This window comes from Syngnathus leptorhynchus, chromosome 5 (assembly GCF_054491065.1).
Source record: "Syngnathus leptorhynchus isolate UIUO chromosome 5, UIUO_Slep, whole genome shotgun sequence".
In the NCBI taxonomy this organism is placed as follows: Eukaryota; Metazoa; Chordata; class Actinopteri; order Syngnathiformes; family Syngnathidae; genus Syngnathus; species Syngnathus leptorhynchus.
This window is the reverse complement of record NC_141199.1, coordinates 13,196,669-13,213,869: the sequence shown is the minus strand read 5'-3', so window position 1 is coordinate 13,213,869 and position 17,201 is coordinate 13,196,669. Positions and strand designations below refer to the sequence as shown.

General features: G+C 41.1%; 4 protein-coding genes and 1 pseudogene across 5 annotated transcripts; 2 read left to right on the top strand and 3 right to left on the bottom strand.

Annotated features, from left to right (window-relative positions):
- Window positions 1-716: 716 nt before the first annotated feature.
- Window positions 717-6,365, bottom strand: rhbdd2 (rhomboid domain containing 2). Its single transcript, XM_085911894.1, has one exon. The coding sequence runs from the start codon at window positions 3,885-3,887 to the stop codon at window positions 2,940-2,942; it is 948 nt and encodes a 315-aa protein (XP_085768020.1). The 5' UTR covers window positions 3,888-6,365; the 3' UTR covers window positions 717-2,939.
- unm_sa25545 (un-named sa25545) lies at window positions 1,026-2,868 on the top strand. Its single transcript, XM_085911897.1, has 8 exons — window positions 1,026-1,218; window positions 1,384-1,468; window positions 1,616-1,669; window positions 1,742-1,789; window positions 2,016-2,145; window positions 2,229-2,386; window positions 2,494-2,646; window positions 2,724-2,868. Exons 1-8 carry the CDS (start codon window positions 1,165-1,167, stop codon window positions 2,759-2,761), a joined length of 720 nt encoding a protein of 239 aa, XP_085768023.1. The 5' UTR covers window positions 1,026-1,164; the 3' UTR covers window positions 2,762-2,868.
- On the top strand, window positions 4,664-8,013 carry chic2 (cysteine-rich hydrophobic domain 2). Its single transcript, XM_085911898.1, has 6 exons — window positions 4,664-5,173; window positions 5,851-5,905; window positions 5,989-6,144; window positions 6,233-6,289; window positions 6,488-6,547; window positions 7,082-8,013. Exons 1-6 carry the CDS (start codon window positions 5,040-5,042, stop codon window positions 7,130-7,132), a joined length of 513 nt encoding a protein of 170 aa, XP_085768024.1. The 5' UTR covers window positions 4,664-5,039; the 3' UTR covers window positions 7,133-8,013.
- Window positions 8,014-9,592: 1,579 nt separating this feature from the next.
- Window positions 9,593-11,618, bottom strand: LOC147057024 (uncharacterized; annotated as a pseudogene). The gene is made up of 6 exons (XR_015066034.1): window positions 11,414-11,618; window positions 11,191-11,337; window positions 11,059-11,120; window positions 10,854-10,967; window positions 10,471-10,569; window positions 9,593-10,180 (listed from the first exon to the last, which is right to left on the bottom strand). The product of XR_015066034.1 is annotated as an uncharacterized LOC147057024 (transcript).
- Window positions 11,619-15,297: 3,679 nt separating this feature from the next.
- Window positions 15,298-16,811, bottom strand: LOC147057023 (uncharacterized). Its single transcript, XM_085912367.1, has 6 exons — window positions 16,625-16,811; window positions 16,423-16,565; window positions 16,296-16,357; window positions 16,093-16,206; window positions 15,613-15,711; window positions 15,298-15,539 (listed from the first exon to the last, which is right to left on the bottom strand). Exons 1-6 carry the CDS (start codon window positions 16,736-16,738, stop codon window positions 15,415-15,417), a joined length of 657 nt encoding a protein of 218 aa, XP_085768493.1. The 5' UTR covers window positions 16,739-16,811; the 3' UTR covers window positions 15,298-15,414.
- Between the last annotated feature and the right edge of the window lie 390 nt (window positions 16,812-17,201).

The following is a 17,201-nucleotide window of genomic DNA, read 5'->3' as shown; positions in this document are numbered from 1 at the left end:
TTAGTTCCACTTGAAAGATTTTTATTTAGATTAGAACAAAGATATCTCTGTCATCCAGGTGCTGCAGCAGATGGATATCTTTTACTTTATGAGAATTGTAGCTATGTACATAGTTTGCAATAGTTTTATGTGACTATTCTAAAACTTATCTTAGAAGTGCTTGAAAAAAAAAGCCCATTCTTATTTTGTGGAATATACGAATAAGAATTTTGATGAACTGTATTTTATTTTGTTTTCAAATCTTATTTAATGTTTCATTGTGGGGGTTTTATTTGGTCCTATTTAATGTTACATTGTTTTTTGTCCTGTGTATTTGATCAAATTTGGCTATTAGGCCAACCCTATTGTTTTTAGAACTACTTCAGGAGGATATGGATTAGACTGGATTGAATTCTGTTTCTTCTAGCCTTTTGGGTTGCACTTGTAGAACGTTTGTAGCTATGTCAAGTCCTTTGACATTTCCAAACAGTGTAATAGCGGCATCTAGGTGCAATACTGTACTACTGCAGATTTTCATCTGTTCATATTAGCTGTCAAAATCTAAATATTCTACAGGAGCCCATTTTCAATTTTCCACACATTTATTTTTTGGTGCTTCTCCTCATTGAGGTCGCTGGAAAATGAGTGCCCATTCCAGCTAATTTAAGGCAAGGGATAGATTCAGACTGGACCCATCCATACATCTATCCAATATATGTATCGCTTGTCCCCACGGGGGTCGTGAGCCAGACTGGACCCATCGCCAGTCAATTCCAAGGAACATTTAAACAACCATGGCACAGTCAGGCCCTTTTAGACCCGTGGCCAGTCTTGAATGAACCTGTGCATGTGACCTATTCAGCCACTGGAGGGCAGTCGTGAACACTTTCTGATACATGAACTGACAACTAGAATATATATTTGTTACCTTTAATCTTCTCAATGCAATGTACGCAAGTGAAATTCCGTCTCAAAACATTTATCAATTCATTTGATTTTGATTTGTGAACCACTGTCTGAAAGACCTCCACAAATGTCACCTTTTTCATTTCCGGGTTACGTCACAGTCTGCGGTGACATTGTACCGAGTAGTACACACGACGGTTGTCTTGGAGTTCTCTTCAAAACATTTCCTACTATTTTGCATGCATTGAAGGATACGAGGCGTGTTGTTATTTTGTCAATATGTCATCCACTGCCTCGGGTTTTAATGAGGAGCGGCGGCATCAAGGAGCACAGGTTAGCAGCATGCCGATAAACATTATCCGACCCTCGCATGTGCTAACATGTTTAGCCTGTTAGCTCCGAGTAAAGACTAGCGGCCCCCCTCAACTGCGTTAACACTTGCCGGACTTATCATTAATGCTGTATTGAGATTAAAAGTATTTAGTTTCTCCCCTGCAGACGCGCCTGGGCACAGACTACATCCCCACCGAAGAGGAGAAGAGGGTGTTCAGGGAATGCAACAATGAAAGCTTTTGGTATAGGTGTAAGTAACAAGTTGTGTATCACTCGAATTGTGTTTTCCCACAGTTAGCAAAATCTCCTTCCAGCACAAATACTATCAATCTAATCATTTTCGTGCTATAATGTTGTGAAAAATATGTTATGAAAAATAATAATGCTTATGTTACAGCGGTACCATTCTCTGTGGTGAGCATGGCCATCACTCAAGCCCTGATTGCCAGAGGTATGACCACATTCATATGCTCCTATGGAACATGCATGGATGGCAATTAGAATAAATTCTGTTTCCATTTAGGGTCTCTCTCTGGATCTCCAAGGTTTGGATCGCTTCCAAAAGTGGCCTGTAAGTTTGATGACAAGATGATGTAAATGTTTTCTTGTTTAACACAAATGCAACCTGCTTCTTAAAATGGCTGTCGCTATCAAAAGGTATCTCAACAAGAATTCAAATAATTCTTAATCTTTGCATTTTGTTAGCACCAAAAGGTTTTTGATGGCTATTTCAAAATATCCAGCATTTTTGGAATGCAGCATTTGTTGTGATGGCTGCGTCTTTGCTGTGTTCCCAGTTGCCGGCTTCTGTGGCTACTTGGGAGGTAAGATGTCATATATGAAGACGTGTCAGGAGAAGTTCAAGAGGTTGGACAGCTCTCCTCTAGGAGAAGCCCTGAGACAGAGAACGGGACTGTCTCCACAGATGTGTGTACCAACACCAACGTCGCACGATAAGAAGGAAAGCTCAAAAGGAAGCCTCTATTAGCATTTTGTGGTTTCCTTTCTAGCCAAGGTGGTCAGTCAGAGATGAATGATCCCAACCGTCAGAGCTTTGACACCAATTTCCAGCCAGCGGAGACGCCATCTTCCACCACCGAACATGAATATGGATTTAGTCCAGAATCGCCTGTTCCCATGCGAAGAGCAGATGACTTTAATATGACAGGTGAGTATCACTGATGGATGCCTGACTAGCAATGCGAGGTAGTGCAAACAAACATGAAGTATTTTGATATGAGTTGATAACGTCTTGTGTCAAACTGTCATCTGCAGCCGAGGAAGACAACGGACCCAAGAGCAAGTCCATCCTCTATGAGGACTTGCGGCAAAAAAATCGAGAGAACTACGAGGTCACACTCACCCAGAAGGCTGACTCGCTGCTCAAAACACCCCTTGTAAAAGAGCCAGAAAGACCAACACAAAGCGGTAAACAAAAACATACAAACCTTTTTTTTTTTTTTTTTAATGGATTTTTTACAAATAATTTTCTCTTCAAATTGCAGCAAAGAAAAATATCTATGGAGACACCTGGGACGAATGAGTAGTTGTGTGTAACAATGTACTTCAGTGATCATGTGACACAAAATGACATCTTTGCTAAAGGATCAATTAAACCAAAGTGCTTGAAGTGTTCTGTCTGTGTTTACAGAAGGTTTCAATTGTTTCCTAGAAAAAGGCTGAATATTACAATACAGCTCACAGTGTAAAACAAAAGACCACTATAGATGGCTGTGACCGTGATGGCTGTGCACGCAGCCGTGTTCCTGACTTGTCCCACCGAGGCCTGCTGAAGAGACATGAAGATTAGGTCCAGACACTGCACTGGCAGGGTTGGACCAACCTTCATACATCTTGGTAGAACTACTACCAGCCAAGTTGGCGCTTGACACGGGCGCATAGGCCTGCACTGGGTAAGATCCAGGTGTTGGGTTAATTTGTGGGAGGAGTGTTTTCCTCCTGTCCTCTGTGGAAGCTGGGACAAACGCCACCATCCTGATGCTCCTCAGCAAGCGGAAAGGTGCCGTCTTCTCCACAACACCTGCCTTGGCCTCCGAGATGTCCAGAAAGGAGAACCATCCTCTTCCGTGCATCCATCCGATTAATGTGGAGATGATGTTGCAGGGGAGCACTGTGCGAGGAATGAAGACGCTGGTGATGAGGACAAAAACCCACGGGAGAACCATGGTGGGAAAACTGACCCCACAAAGGAAGGCTTTGGTCATTTTTGTGTGCGTGGTGGTGAGGGCCACGCAAGCAAGGGCCATAGGTACCAGCCCCTCCGTGGGTCCATTGCCGTTGCTCTCCAGCAGGAGATCCACAAAAGCGTACAACAAGCCTGTCATTGTTGACATCAGGATGCACACAAGCAGGAAGCGGACAGTGCCAAAGCCTTTCTCCAGGCTACCACTGAGGAACACCATGGTGCAGATGCTGAGGAGCAGTTGGGTGAAGCTTCTGTGGTAGAATGGGTACGTCAAAAGTGTATGCACATGCCCTTTGAGAAAAACACTCGCTCCAACACTGAGTCCCCCCTCGGAGGAGTCCAAGTAGGTTTGGAGCGCGAACACTGCACACGATGTGAGGGTGATCAGGAACATCCCACTCGAAATGCCAGGAACCACATCTCTCAAAACGTGGAGGACGGTCCTCAAGTGGCTCGCGCTCATTTTATGGCAGTGGATAGCAGAACGCAGCGGGTTTGACCAAACAAGTGGTCTGAAAACGACCGTAGAATCCCGGAAGTAAGGTTATTACTGTTTAGAGATGTTCAGATCATCGCGGGCTGGAGCGCACATCCTAGATGAAGCACTATTATTCAATTAAAAATACAGCTAAGAAGTATACCTATAAGTAAATTAATGAAAAATAATACCATGACCACAGGGTTAAACAAACGTTACTCCATGTTTTGGTTTTGGAGAGAGACATTTGTGTTTTATAGATTTTCCGGTTAGGCTTTTCAAAACAAGACTTAAGATGCAGGTTGAGTGGCTAAGTGATTTTATTTTGCAAATAATACCACAGAAGGTCCCTACGGATTTTATTTTAGCATTTCCTGCACTGGCTACCGATGATCGGAAAGTGGGGTCTTGATATTGTTTGTTTTTGTCTTGATTTTGGAATTGCTCCTTCTCTTTGAGGGGAAGAAAAAAAAAAAGGACGAGGGAAAAAAGTTGTTATATGGTGACTGGTGTGTGAAAGATATCCCCTTAAGCCTTTCACAATAAAAGAAACGAAATGAAATTATAATTTGATAATACTGATGTAGAATATGTAAATTTATTAACTGCATCTAACCAACAACAAAGGTGCATCTCTATTTGTATTAGGCAATTCCACCAAGTTGTCACCATTTGAAGATTTTACTATTTTGTAGGGACATCTGACTCCCATCTTTTTACAGACTTTTGTGTTTGTCTTTTGCGTTTAGGTAAGAACATATGATTAAATGTTTCCTGATAAGCGTATTTTCATTTTATTTTTAGTAAAACATCAAAAGTCCTTTCATCGGGAAGGAAAAGGCACTCAGTGCGATTTTTGTCAGCAGTGTTAAGCTTCTGTTTTGTGTTTAAAAAGTTGAAGCTCGCCTGGGTCTTCCGGTGTCGTATGGCGACTGCAACGGATGTTGATAATTTGCTTGCGAGCCTGCCGCTGAGAGATGTGAACTGTTGGGACGGCTCGCTTTTGAATTTGTCCTCCTTATTGTCCAATTCGCTATCCAAGGGAAGCCGCTTCTTAGTGAGCCCAGCGGCTTCGCGTCCGTCCCGGTGGTGTCTCGACCGGGAAGCGCGGCACTCCGTCTTGGGGCCGTGCGTGCGATGATGGAGGACTTTGACGAAATCTACGAGGAAGAGGAGGAGGAAGAAGAGGACGAGGACAGGGCCGCGGAGGAACAGCTTCTAAAGTACGCTCCGGATCCGGTGGTGGTGCGAGGCTCCGGACACGTCACAGTGTAAGTTGCCAACGAGGCGAGTTGGCATTTTGGGGAGGGAGAGTTCAAACGGTGTCGCGTGACGATGAGCGAGCGTGGGGGGGGTGCTAACAGGATGCTAATTGGTTAGCATCCGCCTATGGACGAGCTAAGTCTGTTAGCTCCACTGTTAGCTGCCAGCAACATTGAGCGTATAAAGTAGTTTTACATTGTTTGTGTCATTTTTAAGCACACAACTCATTATATATGGCCGTTTTCTTCGTGCTTATGCTAATGTCAAGCAGTTAAAATGGTAAAGTTTTAACATTGTTTCATACTTTGCATTCAGGTAAGCGCATTTGCATGGACCCCTGGTGATACGCTTACATTTCATTTAAATCCTGCAATATCTGCTTTAAGTTTATCTTGATGACTGTTTAATACTTATTTCCAAGAATTGTCCCCAAGAAGTGATGAAAAGATGGGCTGTGCATTAAATCTATTTGCAAGTTAATACATGTATTGCCCCAATTGAATCGCACGACGTATTTAAAATAATAATAATTTTTTAAAAAAGGAAAGCAAACGTTTTCCTTTTTATTGTTACGAGACTGTACAACTCTAAAATTGAATTGTCACTGTATGGTCACGTTGTGTATTATTCTGTAATGACTGTTGGTATTTACTGCAGCGTTCCCGGTGTGCCCTTAATTTCACAGATTTGGACTTAGCAACAAATTTGAATCAGAATTTCCTTCAGCACTTACAGGAAAGGTGAGTGTCACGCATTGTTTGGGAAGTTGTTATTTTTCCATTGCCGCAATATAATGGACACATGCATCTTTTTGCTTTGTCAGGTTGCACCTGAGGAGTTCAAAGCGAGTATCAATCGTGTGAACAGCTGTCTCAAGAAGACGCTACCGGTGAACGTACGATGGCTCCTGTGCGGCTGCCTGTGCTGTTGCTGCACGCTCGGCTTTAGTTTGTGGCCTGTCATTTGTCTCAGCAAGCGGGTAATATATGCATACACACGCATGCATAACGGGCACCCAAATATCACCCCGGCTTGACCCAGGCACACTTTTCATTGTTGCTTTCCAGACAAGAAGATCTATAGAGAAACTTCTAGAGTGGGAGAACAGCAGACTCTACCACAAGGTGTGTGTTGTTGATTAGTGTCAAAGTCAAATAATAAATGGAAATAATATCAATTTAAAAAAACAAATGAAAATAAATACTGCCAGGTCCTGCTGTGCATGGCTTGGGCTCTTGGGGGCAGTGTTTTATTTAAATCACTATCACATTTTCGTTTGGCCTTCATTGAGTATATTTACATTTCTTGTTATCTGTTTGCAGCTATGTTTGCATTGGCGACTGAACAAAAGAAAGTGTGAATCCAACAACATGATGGAATATGTAAGTGATGTGAACCCCACTTGAATTCTATATTGGCCAAGGTGAACACACCATAATGAGCAGCACATTGTACATTTAATTGAGAAATACGTGATCATTTCTTTCACTCTTTATTATGCTATTTATGATATTACATTACATGTGTGTTTTCATAATGACTTGAAACAAGAGTGCTGTTATGAGTGTTGTTTGGAAACAAATTCAAACTTGTAGCTCTTGACATCACTGTATTACGATTAATATGAGATGTTAAAACAATTAAAACACCCCCTATTTCTTGCTTTACTAAAATCTCTGATTAAGAGTAATGGCTTTGAATGTTTCAATGGGCTGGTTTAATTTTTTTAACGTAAGTGTCTGAAAATCACAACTTACAAATTGCATTTACATCTTCAGTACAGTTATGCTACTGAACATATTTTTCATTAATCAGCTTTGGTACTTCTGTTGCTTATTTTTTAAGACATTCACTCACACAAACCGAGAGTAGCGTTACCAAAATATTCATTAAAAAAAATGACTATTTCTCGTCAGGTAATCCTAATAGAATTCCTACCGAAGATCCCCATCTTCAGACCCGACTAGCCGATTGGATCTTGACAACCGTCGCCGTCCGAGCTGCCGACGAACTTTCCTCCAGAATCACTCGAACGTTTTTTTTGTTTACAAGGCGACATCGGCCCTCTTGTTTTCTTTTCTGGGCAACCTCTGGCGCCGAGGTCTTCTCTTTGCCTTTTGGTTTACAAGGCCAGCATCCTAACGAGTGAATTCAGGTCAGCCAGCAAGCTCCCGTATGATACGGATCTGATGACGGTGTGGGTTTCAGGCCCGGCGCTGGAAAATGGTTTCCGGACTGGAGCAGAACGTGGTGGCGGGAACACTGTTCAAATCTCGGCTAGCGTCGACCCACCAAATACACCCCAGTGCTTTTGGAAAAGTGGAGAGGAAGCTTCAAATGTGTAGCAGGACATAGCAGACATCCTTCTGGTCGCCTTTCATCACTTTAGCGCACTTCATTGTGCATCGCCTGAACTCAAGAGACAATCACACAGTTGTGACTGCACTCCACATTGGGACAAAATATGCCCTGCCTGGAGTTGCCCTGGCAACAAGGACATAGGCGATAAAGAGATGACTTTTTTTTTTTTTTTTTTAAACCATTTTTGTCAAAGCAATGTTGTAGAAAACTTTGTGACATCACATCACAGATCTATTTTTTTCCCTGAAAGGCAAGCCTTCTCTTTGTTTTTTCAATTCCTGTTTTGCCAAACACATCTTTATGTTTTATCTTTTTGTTTTCATTTGTGATTGTGTGAAATGTTTGCAATAGGGCGAAACCTCCAAAGTCATACAGTGGTCAAATTTGAGTGGTCTGAAACCTACAAGTTTTTTTTTTTTTTTAATACACGCTCAGCTGTCGTGCAAGTGTAAAGGCAGGGTACCTGTAAAAAAAAAAAAAGCTAAAATCACGTCAAACAACTCACTCCAAGTTCACAGACAAAGAATTTACTGCAGGACGTGACGCCAAATCTGATCTTTTTATCTACTCACATTACAAAAACCAAATGCAACTTCTCTTCAAGTGTTTATGGAGGTTAAAAAGTACATGTCAAAACAACTGACGTGTTTTTGCCTCAAAACACTCGTGGAGATTTGTCAAAAATGCCAATTCTACATTTCAATGTATTTTTTGACTTTGGAGCGTTGGACTGCTTTTTAGTGTGTCATCATGTGTCAACTGTAAAAGCACATTATGGATGTGGGCCTTCATTGGGCTTCTTGTTACTTTCGGTTTTTGGTTTACAGCTGTGAATGTGGCCCTGATTTAAAAAAAAAAAAAAAAAAAAAAGATTTATTTATTTCCCTTTTTTTAAGTAGCCAATTACAAAATGTGGCTTCATGTGGTGATAAGATAATTGTATGCAACTAAGTGTAGATTGCCACAGCTGTCATGGGCTTACCTTTCATTGTTTTTCATCAGATTTTACAAATGTCCAATTTTCACGATTATCGCTTCATTGTTCACATTTAGTAAGACTTCCCGCCGTAACACATTCAGTGATGAGGTACTGCTATCAAAGTTTGCTTTTTACAAGATTTGTAAGGATGGGCATTTAACTCCTCTTCCTAGAATATGGGCAAAATTAACATTGTGGGGGGAAAAAAAACAACAACAATGATGTGATTGTATTAGTCAACATTTAATTCCCCATAGTAGACATGGTTAGTTTAATTTTTTCAATGCCCATCCCTACTTGGAACTAAGCAGTGTGCGGATGTGGGTCACACTCAGGGGATTATCATTGATCATTAACAAAAAATGTAGCACAGTCAGGGTATTCTCTATGGTTATACCACAGTACTTGAATATTTGTTTTATAGTGTATGACCCCTGCCCCTCCCCTTCCAGCTATTCCTCTTTCATGAAAGAAGTAAACACATACAACCACATTGTATTGTCTTATATCTATCGCACATTCACTATTCATTGCCTGGTCACATGTTACGAGGCCATAAGATACCTATAAATCTGACTGTCGTATTTTTGGGTTTGTAATATGCAGATATTTGTGCAGCGTGGACACATGATGGTGTAGTATGCAAATATTCTTTGACTGATCTCAGACTGTGATTTTGAACTCTGCACAGAGATTTCCTGTGATTTTGTGCGCGTGTCTTATGGGGAGAAATGTATATATGACCCATATGCCGATATGTGTACCGTAATAAATGACCGGGAAGACAGTCTTTATTTGTAAAAAAAAAAAAAAAAAAGACTATGTATAGTAAGGCTTTTATTTTTAAATGACCATTTAAGTCTTTAAAAAAAAAGACCATGTATAGTAAGACTTTTTTTTTTTTTTACTTTTTAAATTACCGCCTATGATTCTTGACCCCTGAGCTTTGACTTCTAACCCTTGACCCTTGTTCCTTCACCCCTGATCCTTGACCACTGACCTTTGACATATGCCCCCTGAACGACCATGTATTGTAAGTCTTTTCTTAGTGAAAAAAAATGTCCATATAAGTAAGGCTTTTTTAGTAAAAAAAAAATAAATATATATATATATATACATACATACACACACACACACACACTCGTGGAGATTTGTCCATATATATATATATATATATATATATATATATATATATATATGACCATGTATAATGCAAACACAAAAGAAGCAACGATCATTTGCACTTTTTGTTAGCATGTCCATCTGAGGTTGCAATGTTGTCTGGACATACTTCTGTGTACATAAGAGTAAGACATAATATAGTTTCTGAAATTATGGTGACTAAATGGATACTTGAGCTGAGGCCATAATCATAATGTGACTCTTAATCAATTTGAACAATATTTGGGGGGGGGGGCTACATTAATTCTATTGACAAATACAATAATAAAAAAAAAAACATTTTGATTGAAAAGATTTTATTGGATCAACATGGTCTCTTTTTATTCTTTTTTTTTTTTTTAATTACTAAGTGAATTCACAATCAGCTTTAATCCACTTTGACTGTTGAGCATCTTGTCCAATATTCTCATGTAATCTGGGTCAGTTTGACCGAGGATGGAGGTTAAATCAGTGGTCTCTGTGTCTTTTGAATCAGATGAATCTGGACAAAAACCTGCCCCCAAAAAAAAGCAAAGTAAGTAGTGGTATTTAAAAAGATTTAACTCTCCAGTAATATCTAACAAACTGAAAGGTAAAAGTATGTTTTTCGAGCACGCTAAGCTTGCGACCCTCACACATACGTAGTAACTAGGCTTCAAGATAGAAATATAAACTTTTATATATATATATATTATATAACTTTTTTTTTAAATTATATCATTGAATTGAAGTGTGAGAAAAGTGGTTTGGACACTTTGAGTTTGATAGGCCTCCACATCATATTAATGAAAAAGTCAAACTCACCTTTGTCTGCAGCCAGGATGGTGGGTGGGGGTAAATTCAGACATGCCGCCTGCCTCTTGAACTCATCAATCTCAGCACTCGTCAATTTTGGTCTTCTGGCTGAAGAACACAAAACTCATTTCTCCCTCAAGTGGACTTTTGACAGCTTTAAACAGGACAATTAATCTTTTGTTTGCTACCTTAAAAGAATACCATGCATGTCAGCCATATTTGTAGAATGTGTTTTTGCAACCATCAAAGTCATTTCAATTTTGGACCCTTTTTGTTGGAATTGCCCTCAGAGCACAGGTCGGCCGTCGCCTCTGGTCGACTATTGAAAACTTGTCGGTTTTGGCCGCGTGGGAGGTGAACAGTCCATCAAGAGATGTAGTTGTAATTCTTACTCAGAAGCTGCATAACACGGTATGTGCTGTCTCCCAAGGTAGTGTTAGACAGAAGAAGAATGCAGTCCGAGCAGCTGGTCTTCAAGAGAACCTCACGAGAAGAGAGGGGATGCTCTAATGCAAACACACAAAAGAAACAAAGTCCATTTGTACTTTTTTTTTTTTTTAGCGCAAAGTCCAAGAAATGATCAATGTGAATGTTTACCCATGTGGAGAGTGTGGTTGACCAAGGTCAACTTTGAAGTGACACTGTAGCATCGGCCCAACCTTTTCAAAAACACGACAGGTCACAATATTCAATATGTGAACCAAACACTGTAATCTGTAATTACCGTACATTTTCTGGACTTGAAACACAAAGATGGAGTCGCTCTCATTGGCCGGAAAGACTTTCCCCCCACACGTTTTCCACAAACATCTTTGTCAGGAGTTGGGAGTTTGGCATGTCAGTACTTTCTCCCGCAAACGTCCACAAGCCCAAGAGCTGCAACGCACAAAGCAGAAACATTACTCGCACGCAATTGATCAAATTCATTGACTTATCCAGGGAAGTATCTTACCGGGTCGCGACTTTGGATTTCCACCTGCTGGGTCAACGTGTCACAGTCGGTCAGAGGGGCCGAGAGGCCTGTCGATAGAAACGTGACAGCGAGGATCAGGAACAACATCATGGCTGGCTCAGCGTGTTGATTTGCGTGAAAATCTTGCGGCTGCTTAATCCAGAATGAAACCGTTTAAATCTCTAGCCATTCAAGTGTTTATCAATGCTTCAAAGTTCAGCCACTTGTTGACACACGTTTCGTAATGTGGTTTGAGATGGAGTCATGTTATCTGAGTTGGTGTCCCCCAAAATAACAAATGTCGGCACAACAGATTTTTTTTCAACCTTTAATTCAAACACAAACACGTTCGGTATAATAACACCATCAACTATATTCCAACAAATACAAAACTTTTTTTTTTTTTGGCCTGGATTTTTCCCTAATGAAGTGGCCTGTTATTAGGTACACCTGAAAATGGCAGTGTACCTAATGGAGTGTCCAAATGACGTCACAGATCAAACAGCCAATCAGAAAGTGGGGGGTTGTTTGGGTGTGGCACTTTTCACTTTCATTTAAATTTTGACCATGATTTTTCCCTAATGAAGTGGCCTGTTATTAGGTACACCTGAAAATGGCAGTGTACCTAATGGAGTGTCCAAATGACGTCACAGATCAAACAGCCAATCAGAAAGTGGGGGGTTGTTTGGGTGTGGCACTTTTCACTTTCATTTAAGCTTTGACCTGGATTTTTCCCTAATGAAGTGGCCTGTTATTAGGTACACCTGAAAATGGCAGTGTACCTAATGGAGTGTCCAAATGACGTCACAGATCAAACAGCCAATCAGAAAGTGGGGGGTTGTTTGGGTGTGGCACTTTTCACTTTCATTTAAATTTTGACCATGATTTTTCCCTAATGAAGTGGCCTGTTATTAGGTACACCTGAAAATGTCAGTGTACCTAATGGAGTGTCCAAATGACGTCACAGATCAAACAGCCAATCAGAAAGTGGGGGGTTGTTTGGGTGTGGCACTTTTCACTTTCATTTAAGCTTTGACCTGGATTTTTCCCTAATGAAGTGGCCTGTTATTAGGTACACCTGAAAATGGCAGTGTACCTAATGGAGTGTCCAAATGACGTCACAGATCAAACAGCCAATCAGAAAGTGGGGGGTTGTTTGGGTGTGGCACTTTTCACTTTCATTTAAATTTTGACCATGATTTTTCCCTAATGAAGTGGCCTGTTATTAGGTACACCTGAAAATGGCAGTGTACCTAATGGAGTGTCCAAATGACGTCACAGATCAAACAGCCAATCAGAAAGTGGGGGGTTGTTTGGGTGTGGCACTTTTCACTTTCATTTAAGCATTGACCTGGATTTTTCCCTAATGAAGTGGCCTGTTATTAGGTACACCTGAAAATGGCAGTGTACCTAATGGAGTGTCCAAATGACGTCACAGATCAAACAGCCAATCAGAAAGTGGGGGGTTGTTTGGGTGTGGCACTTTTCACTTTCATTTAAGCTTTGACCTGGATTTTTCCCTAATGAAGTGGCCTGTTATTAGGTACACCTGAAAATGGCAGTGTACCTAATGGAGTGTCCAAATGACGTCACAGATCAAACAGCCAATCAGAAAGTGGGGGGTTGTTTGGGTGTGGCACTTTTCACTTTCATTTAAATTTTGACCATGATTTTTCCCTAATGAAGTGGCCTGTTATTAGGTACACCTGAAAATGGCAGTGTACCTAATGGAGTGTCCAAATGACGTCACAGATCAAACAGCCAATCAGAAAGTGGGGGGTTGTTTGGGTGTGGCACTTTTCACTTTCATTTAAGCATTGACCTGGATTTTTCCCTAATGAAGTGGCCTGTTATTAGGTACACCTGAAAATGGCAGTGTACCTAATGGAGTGTCCAAATGACGTCACAGATCAAACAGCCAATCAGAAAGTGGGGGGTTGTTTGGGTGTGGCACTTTTCACTTTTATTTAAATTTTGACCATGATTTTTCCCTAATGAAGTGGCCTGTTATTAGGTACACCTGAAAATGGCAGTGTACCTAATGGAGTGTCCAAATGACGTCACAGATCAAACAGCCAATCAGAAAGTGGGGGGTTGTTTGGGTGTGGCACTTTTCACTTTCATTTAAATTTTGACCATGATTTTTCCCTAATGAAGTGGCCTGTTATTAGGTACACCTGAAAATGGCAGTGTACCTAATGGAGTGTCCAAATGACGTCACAGATCAAACAGCCAATCAGAAAGTGGGGGGTTGTTTGGGTGTGGCACTTTTCACTTTCATTTAAGCTTTGACCTGGATTTTTCCCTAATGAAGTGGCCTGTTATTAGGTACACCTGAAAATGGCAGTGTACCTAATGGAGTGTCCAAATGACGTCACAGATCAAACAGCCAATCAGAAAGTGGGGGGTTGTTTGGGTGTGGCACTTTTCACTTTCATTTAAATTTTGACCATGATTTTTCCCTAATGAAGTGGCCTGTTATTAGGTACACCTGAAAATGGCAGTGTACCTAATGGAGTGTCCAAATGACGTCACAGATCAAACAGCCAATCAGAAAGTGGGGGGTTGTTTGGGTGTGGCACTTTTCACTTTCATTTAAATTTTGACCATGATTTTTCCCTAATGAAGTGGCCTGTTATTAGGTACACCTGAAAATGGCAGTGTACCTAATGGAGTGTCCAAATGACGTCACAGATCAAACAGCCAATCAGAAAGTGGGGGGTTGTTTGGGTGTGGCACTTTTCACTTTCATTTAAGCTTTGACCTGGATTTTTCCCTAATGAAGTGGCCTGTTATTAGGTACACCTGAAAATGGCAGTGTACCTAATGGAGTGTCCAAATGACGTCACAGATCAAACAGCCAATCAGAAAGTGGGGGGTTGTTTGGGTGTGGCACTTTTCACTTTCATTTAAATTTTGACCATGATTTTTCCCTAATGAAGTGGCCTGTTATTAGGTACACCTGAAAATGGCAGTGTACCTAATGGAGTGTCCAAATGACGTCACAGATCAAACAGCCAATCAGAAAGTGGGGGGTTGTTTGGGTGTGGCACTTTTCACTTTCATTTAAGCTTTGACCTGGATTTTTCCCTAATGAAGTGGCCTGTTATTAGGTACACCTGAAAATGGCAGTGTACCTAATGGAGTGTCCAAATGACGTCACAGATCAAACAGCCAATCAGAAAGTGGGGGGTTGTTTGGGTGTGGCACTTTTCACTTTCATTTAAGCTTTGACCTGGATTTTTCCCTAATGAAGTGGCCTGTTATTAGGTACACCTGAAAATGGCAGTGTACCTAATGGAGTGTCCGAATGACGTCACAGATCAAACAGCCAATCAGAAAGTGGGGGGTTGTTTGGGTGTGGCACTTTTCACTTTCATTTAAGCTTTGACCATGATTTTTCCCTAATGAAGTGGCCTGTTATTAGGAACACCTGAAAATGGCGGTATACCTAATAGAGTGTCCGAATGACGTCACAGCTCAAACAGCCAATCAGAAAGTGGGGGTCCTGTCCATAAGTAATTATATTGATTTTGCTGATGTCATTCAAAATGATGTTGAATTATTACAATTCAATTGTGATACAACTTACAATTTAAATGTTTTATTTTATGACATCAAATGTACCATTTACATATTAGATGCAAACATTTGACTATTGTGCCCAAAACAGAGAGCACACAAGTATTATGTTGTGTTTTACGTGCTGTATATAAATAAATATGTATTATTATTAACCTTAACAGCAAATCATAGCAACCAACTACTGACAACTACTACAGGTTTTTCTTTTGTGTTTTCTCCCACAAAAAAAGTTGTTAAATAGCACAAACGTTTGCCGAAACCTGATCGAAGCATTACTCTCAAAGGAAAATAACAAAGTATTATTTTACAAGTGAACTTTATTAGCAAATCAGAGCAACACACTACTTGTTTGATTTGAGCGTGTACACTAGCAGATGCGTGAACAGCACAATACTATCAAAAGTATTTTCCAACAATCAGTTGATAAAGAAGTCAAAAAGTTGGTCGAGCAGCTTCGCAACCCGCTGTCCCATCTTGGCCTCTAACAACGAGTTGAAGGCAGCAAGTCCATCCGAGGTTGCAATGTTGTCTGGGCAGATTTCTGTGGACATAAGACATAATATAGTGTCTGTAATGACGGTGACTAAATGACTACGTGATCCGAGACTTCTCACCATAGCTCGGGTCCATCATGAGTGGGGAGGGCATCTGGAGACACTTTGCTTGCATCTTGAGCATCTCCACGTCGGCAAGTGAGACGCTCTGTTGCCTGCCTGGAGATCAAGCAAGCAGCCATCAACTTAACAAACACCGACTGAGAGCTTCAATCAACCAACCAGCCATCAATTCAAACAAAAATTGGGCAACCAACCAAGCAACATTCAACCAAGACACACTCAACCAAGAAACAACCAAGCAAAGTTCAACCAATCAACTTCAAACCTTGCAATAATAGACCCAAACAAAAATCAGCCAAGCAACCAAACAGCCATCACCAAAACTTTCATCCAATCAACTGACAAAAACTAAAATCAACTAAGCAATAATGAAGCATCAACCAAGCGTCAGTCAACCAAGTGTCTCTTCTCTCTCCCAATGTCAGTCATAGAAAAAAGCTTAGCTGAATGAATAAATTTCACTGCATATTGTCTTACTGAACAGCAGAAGACTCCTAAAGGAATCTTGGCTTGTTTTGACTTCTTCATAGACCACCAGGCAGTCTGCACAGTCTGTCTGCAGGTACACTTCCTTTAGGTAAAACGGATGCTCTGTCAAAAAAAGACACACGAGAAAAAAACTCCATGTAGTGGATCATTAAACAAAAACAAAAATCTTATCTTAATTCGTGTCCGCCCACCGATCGATAATGTGCTGTTTTGCATGGTCACGTTGTAGATCATCCCGGAACACTCGCCATAGCTGGAGAGAAAAGTCCTAGTTAACAATATGTTTACTTGCTATTGTGTCACAACTATTGTGTTTACATTCTCTGAGTCTGGAAGATAGTGAGGACGTTGCTAAGGGAGGTGGCGCGGATGTCCAACCAGATGCTGTTGAGCAGATGTCCCAGAGATCGACTTCCCGGGAGGTCGGAGCTCCCCCCGATGTACAGCCAGCGCCCCAACATCTGTGTCAAGCCCAAAGCATTGATTCCTCCAAAAATCATGCATTCAGGTTTACACTTACTTGTTCATTGCTGATGCTTATTGGCTTCAGCAAAGTGTCACAGTTGGTCAGCGGAGCAGCGCGGCCCACGCAGAGAAGAGCCAGCAAAAGAACGACCACCCCGCAGCTCTTCATCTTCCCCTCTGACGGCTCTTTGAGAACGTTTTTACCCTTCCAGCTGTGGACGTTAGTGAAGCAAAGCGAACCAGGCGGATGAGGTTTTTGTGTTAGAGGGGAGAGAGGGGGGGGGGGGGTGAACTTTGACCCTTATGAGGAATGGAAGGAATCTCGATCTAATCGGCGTTTTACAGAGCAGCTTTGTTGAGGCGATTATTGCCGTTGGGTCTAAAATCCTTCAAAGTATCTGTGAGGATAAGTTACAGAGTAGTTTGATATGTGCATGCGCTTTGGATCACTGCTCTAAACTCTTTCTGTAATACTTGTGATGATGAAGTGAAGACTGAGTGATTAATTGAGTCACTAATTCAACTTTTAAGACAAAAGGGCCCTTGTGGGATTCTTTCATCTTCTATTCTTTGTTCGACCACAGCAAGGTTAGGGACAATTCTTACAAAAATAAAAAAAGCTCAGAGCAATG

Coding starts and splice junctions, on each gene's coding strand:
- unm_sa25545 (XM_085911897.1), top strand. CDS start 1,165: ATGTCATCCACTGCCTCGGGTTTTAATGAGGAGCGGCGGCATCAAGGA. Junction 1,219..1,383: donor GGCGGCATCAAGGAGCACAG/GTTAGCAGCATG, acceptor TCTCCCCTGCAG/ACGCGCCTGGGCACAGACTA. Junction 2,647..2,723: donor AGAAAGACCAACACAAAGCG/GTAAACAAAAAC, acceptor TTCAAATTGCAG/CAAAGAAAAATATCTATGGA.
- rhbdd2 (XM_085911894.1), bottom strand. CDS start 3,887: ATGAGCGCGAGCCACTTGAGGACCGTCCTCCACGTTTTGAGAGATGTG.
- chic2 (XM_085911898.1), top strand. CDS start 5,040: ATGATGGAGGACTTTGACGAAATCTACGAGGAAGAGGAGGAGGAAGAA. Junction 5,174..5,850: donor GGCTCCGGACACGTCACAGT/GTAAGTTGCCAA, acceptor TTAATTTCACAG/ATTTGGACTTAGCAACAAAT. Junction 5,906..5,988: donor CTTCAGCACTTACAGGAAAG/GTGAGTGTCACG, acceptor TTGCTTTGTCAG/GTTGCACCTGAGGAGTTCAA.
- LOC147057023 (XM_085912367.1), bottom strand. CDS start 16,738: ATGAAGAGCTGCGGGGTGGTCGTTCTTTTGCTGGCTCTTCTCTGCGTG. Junction 16,207..16,295: donor AAACAGCACATTATCGATCG/GTGGGCGGACAC, acceptor TTTTTTTGACAG/AGCATCCGTTTTACCTAAAG. Junction 15,712..16,092: donor TAGGAGTCTTCTGCTGTTCA/GTAAGACAATAT, acceptor CTTGATCTCCAG/GCAGGCAACAGAGCGTCTCA.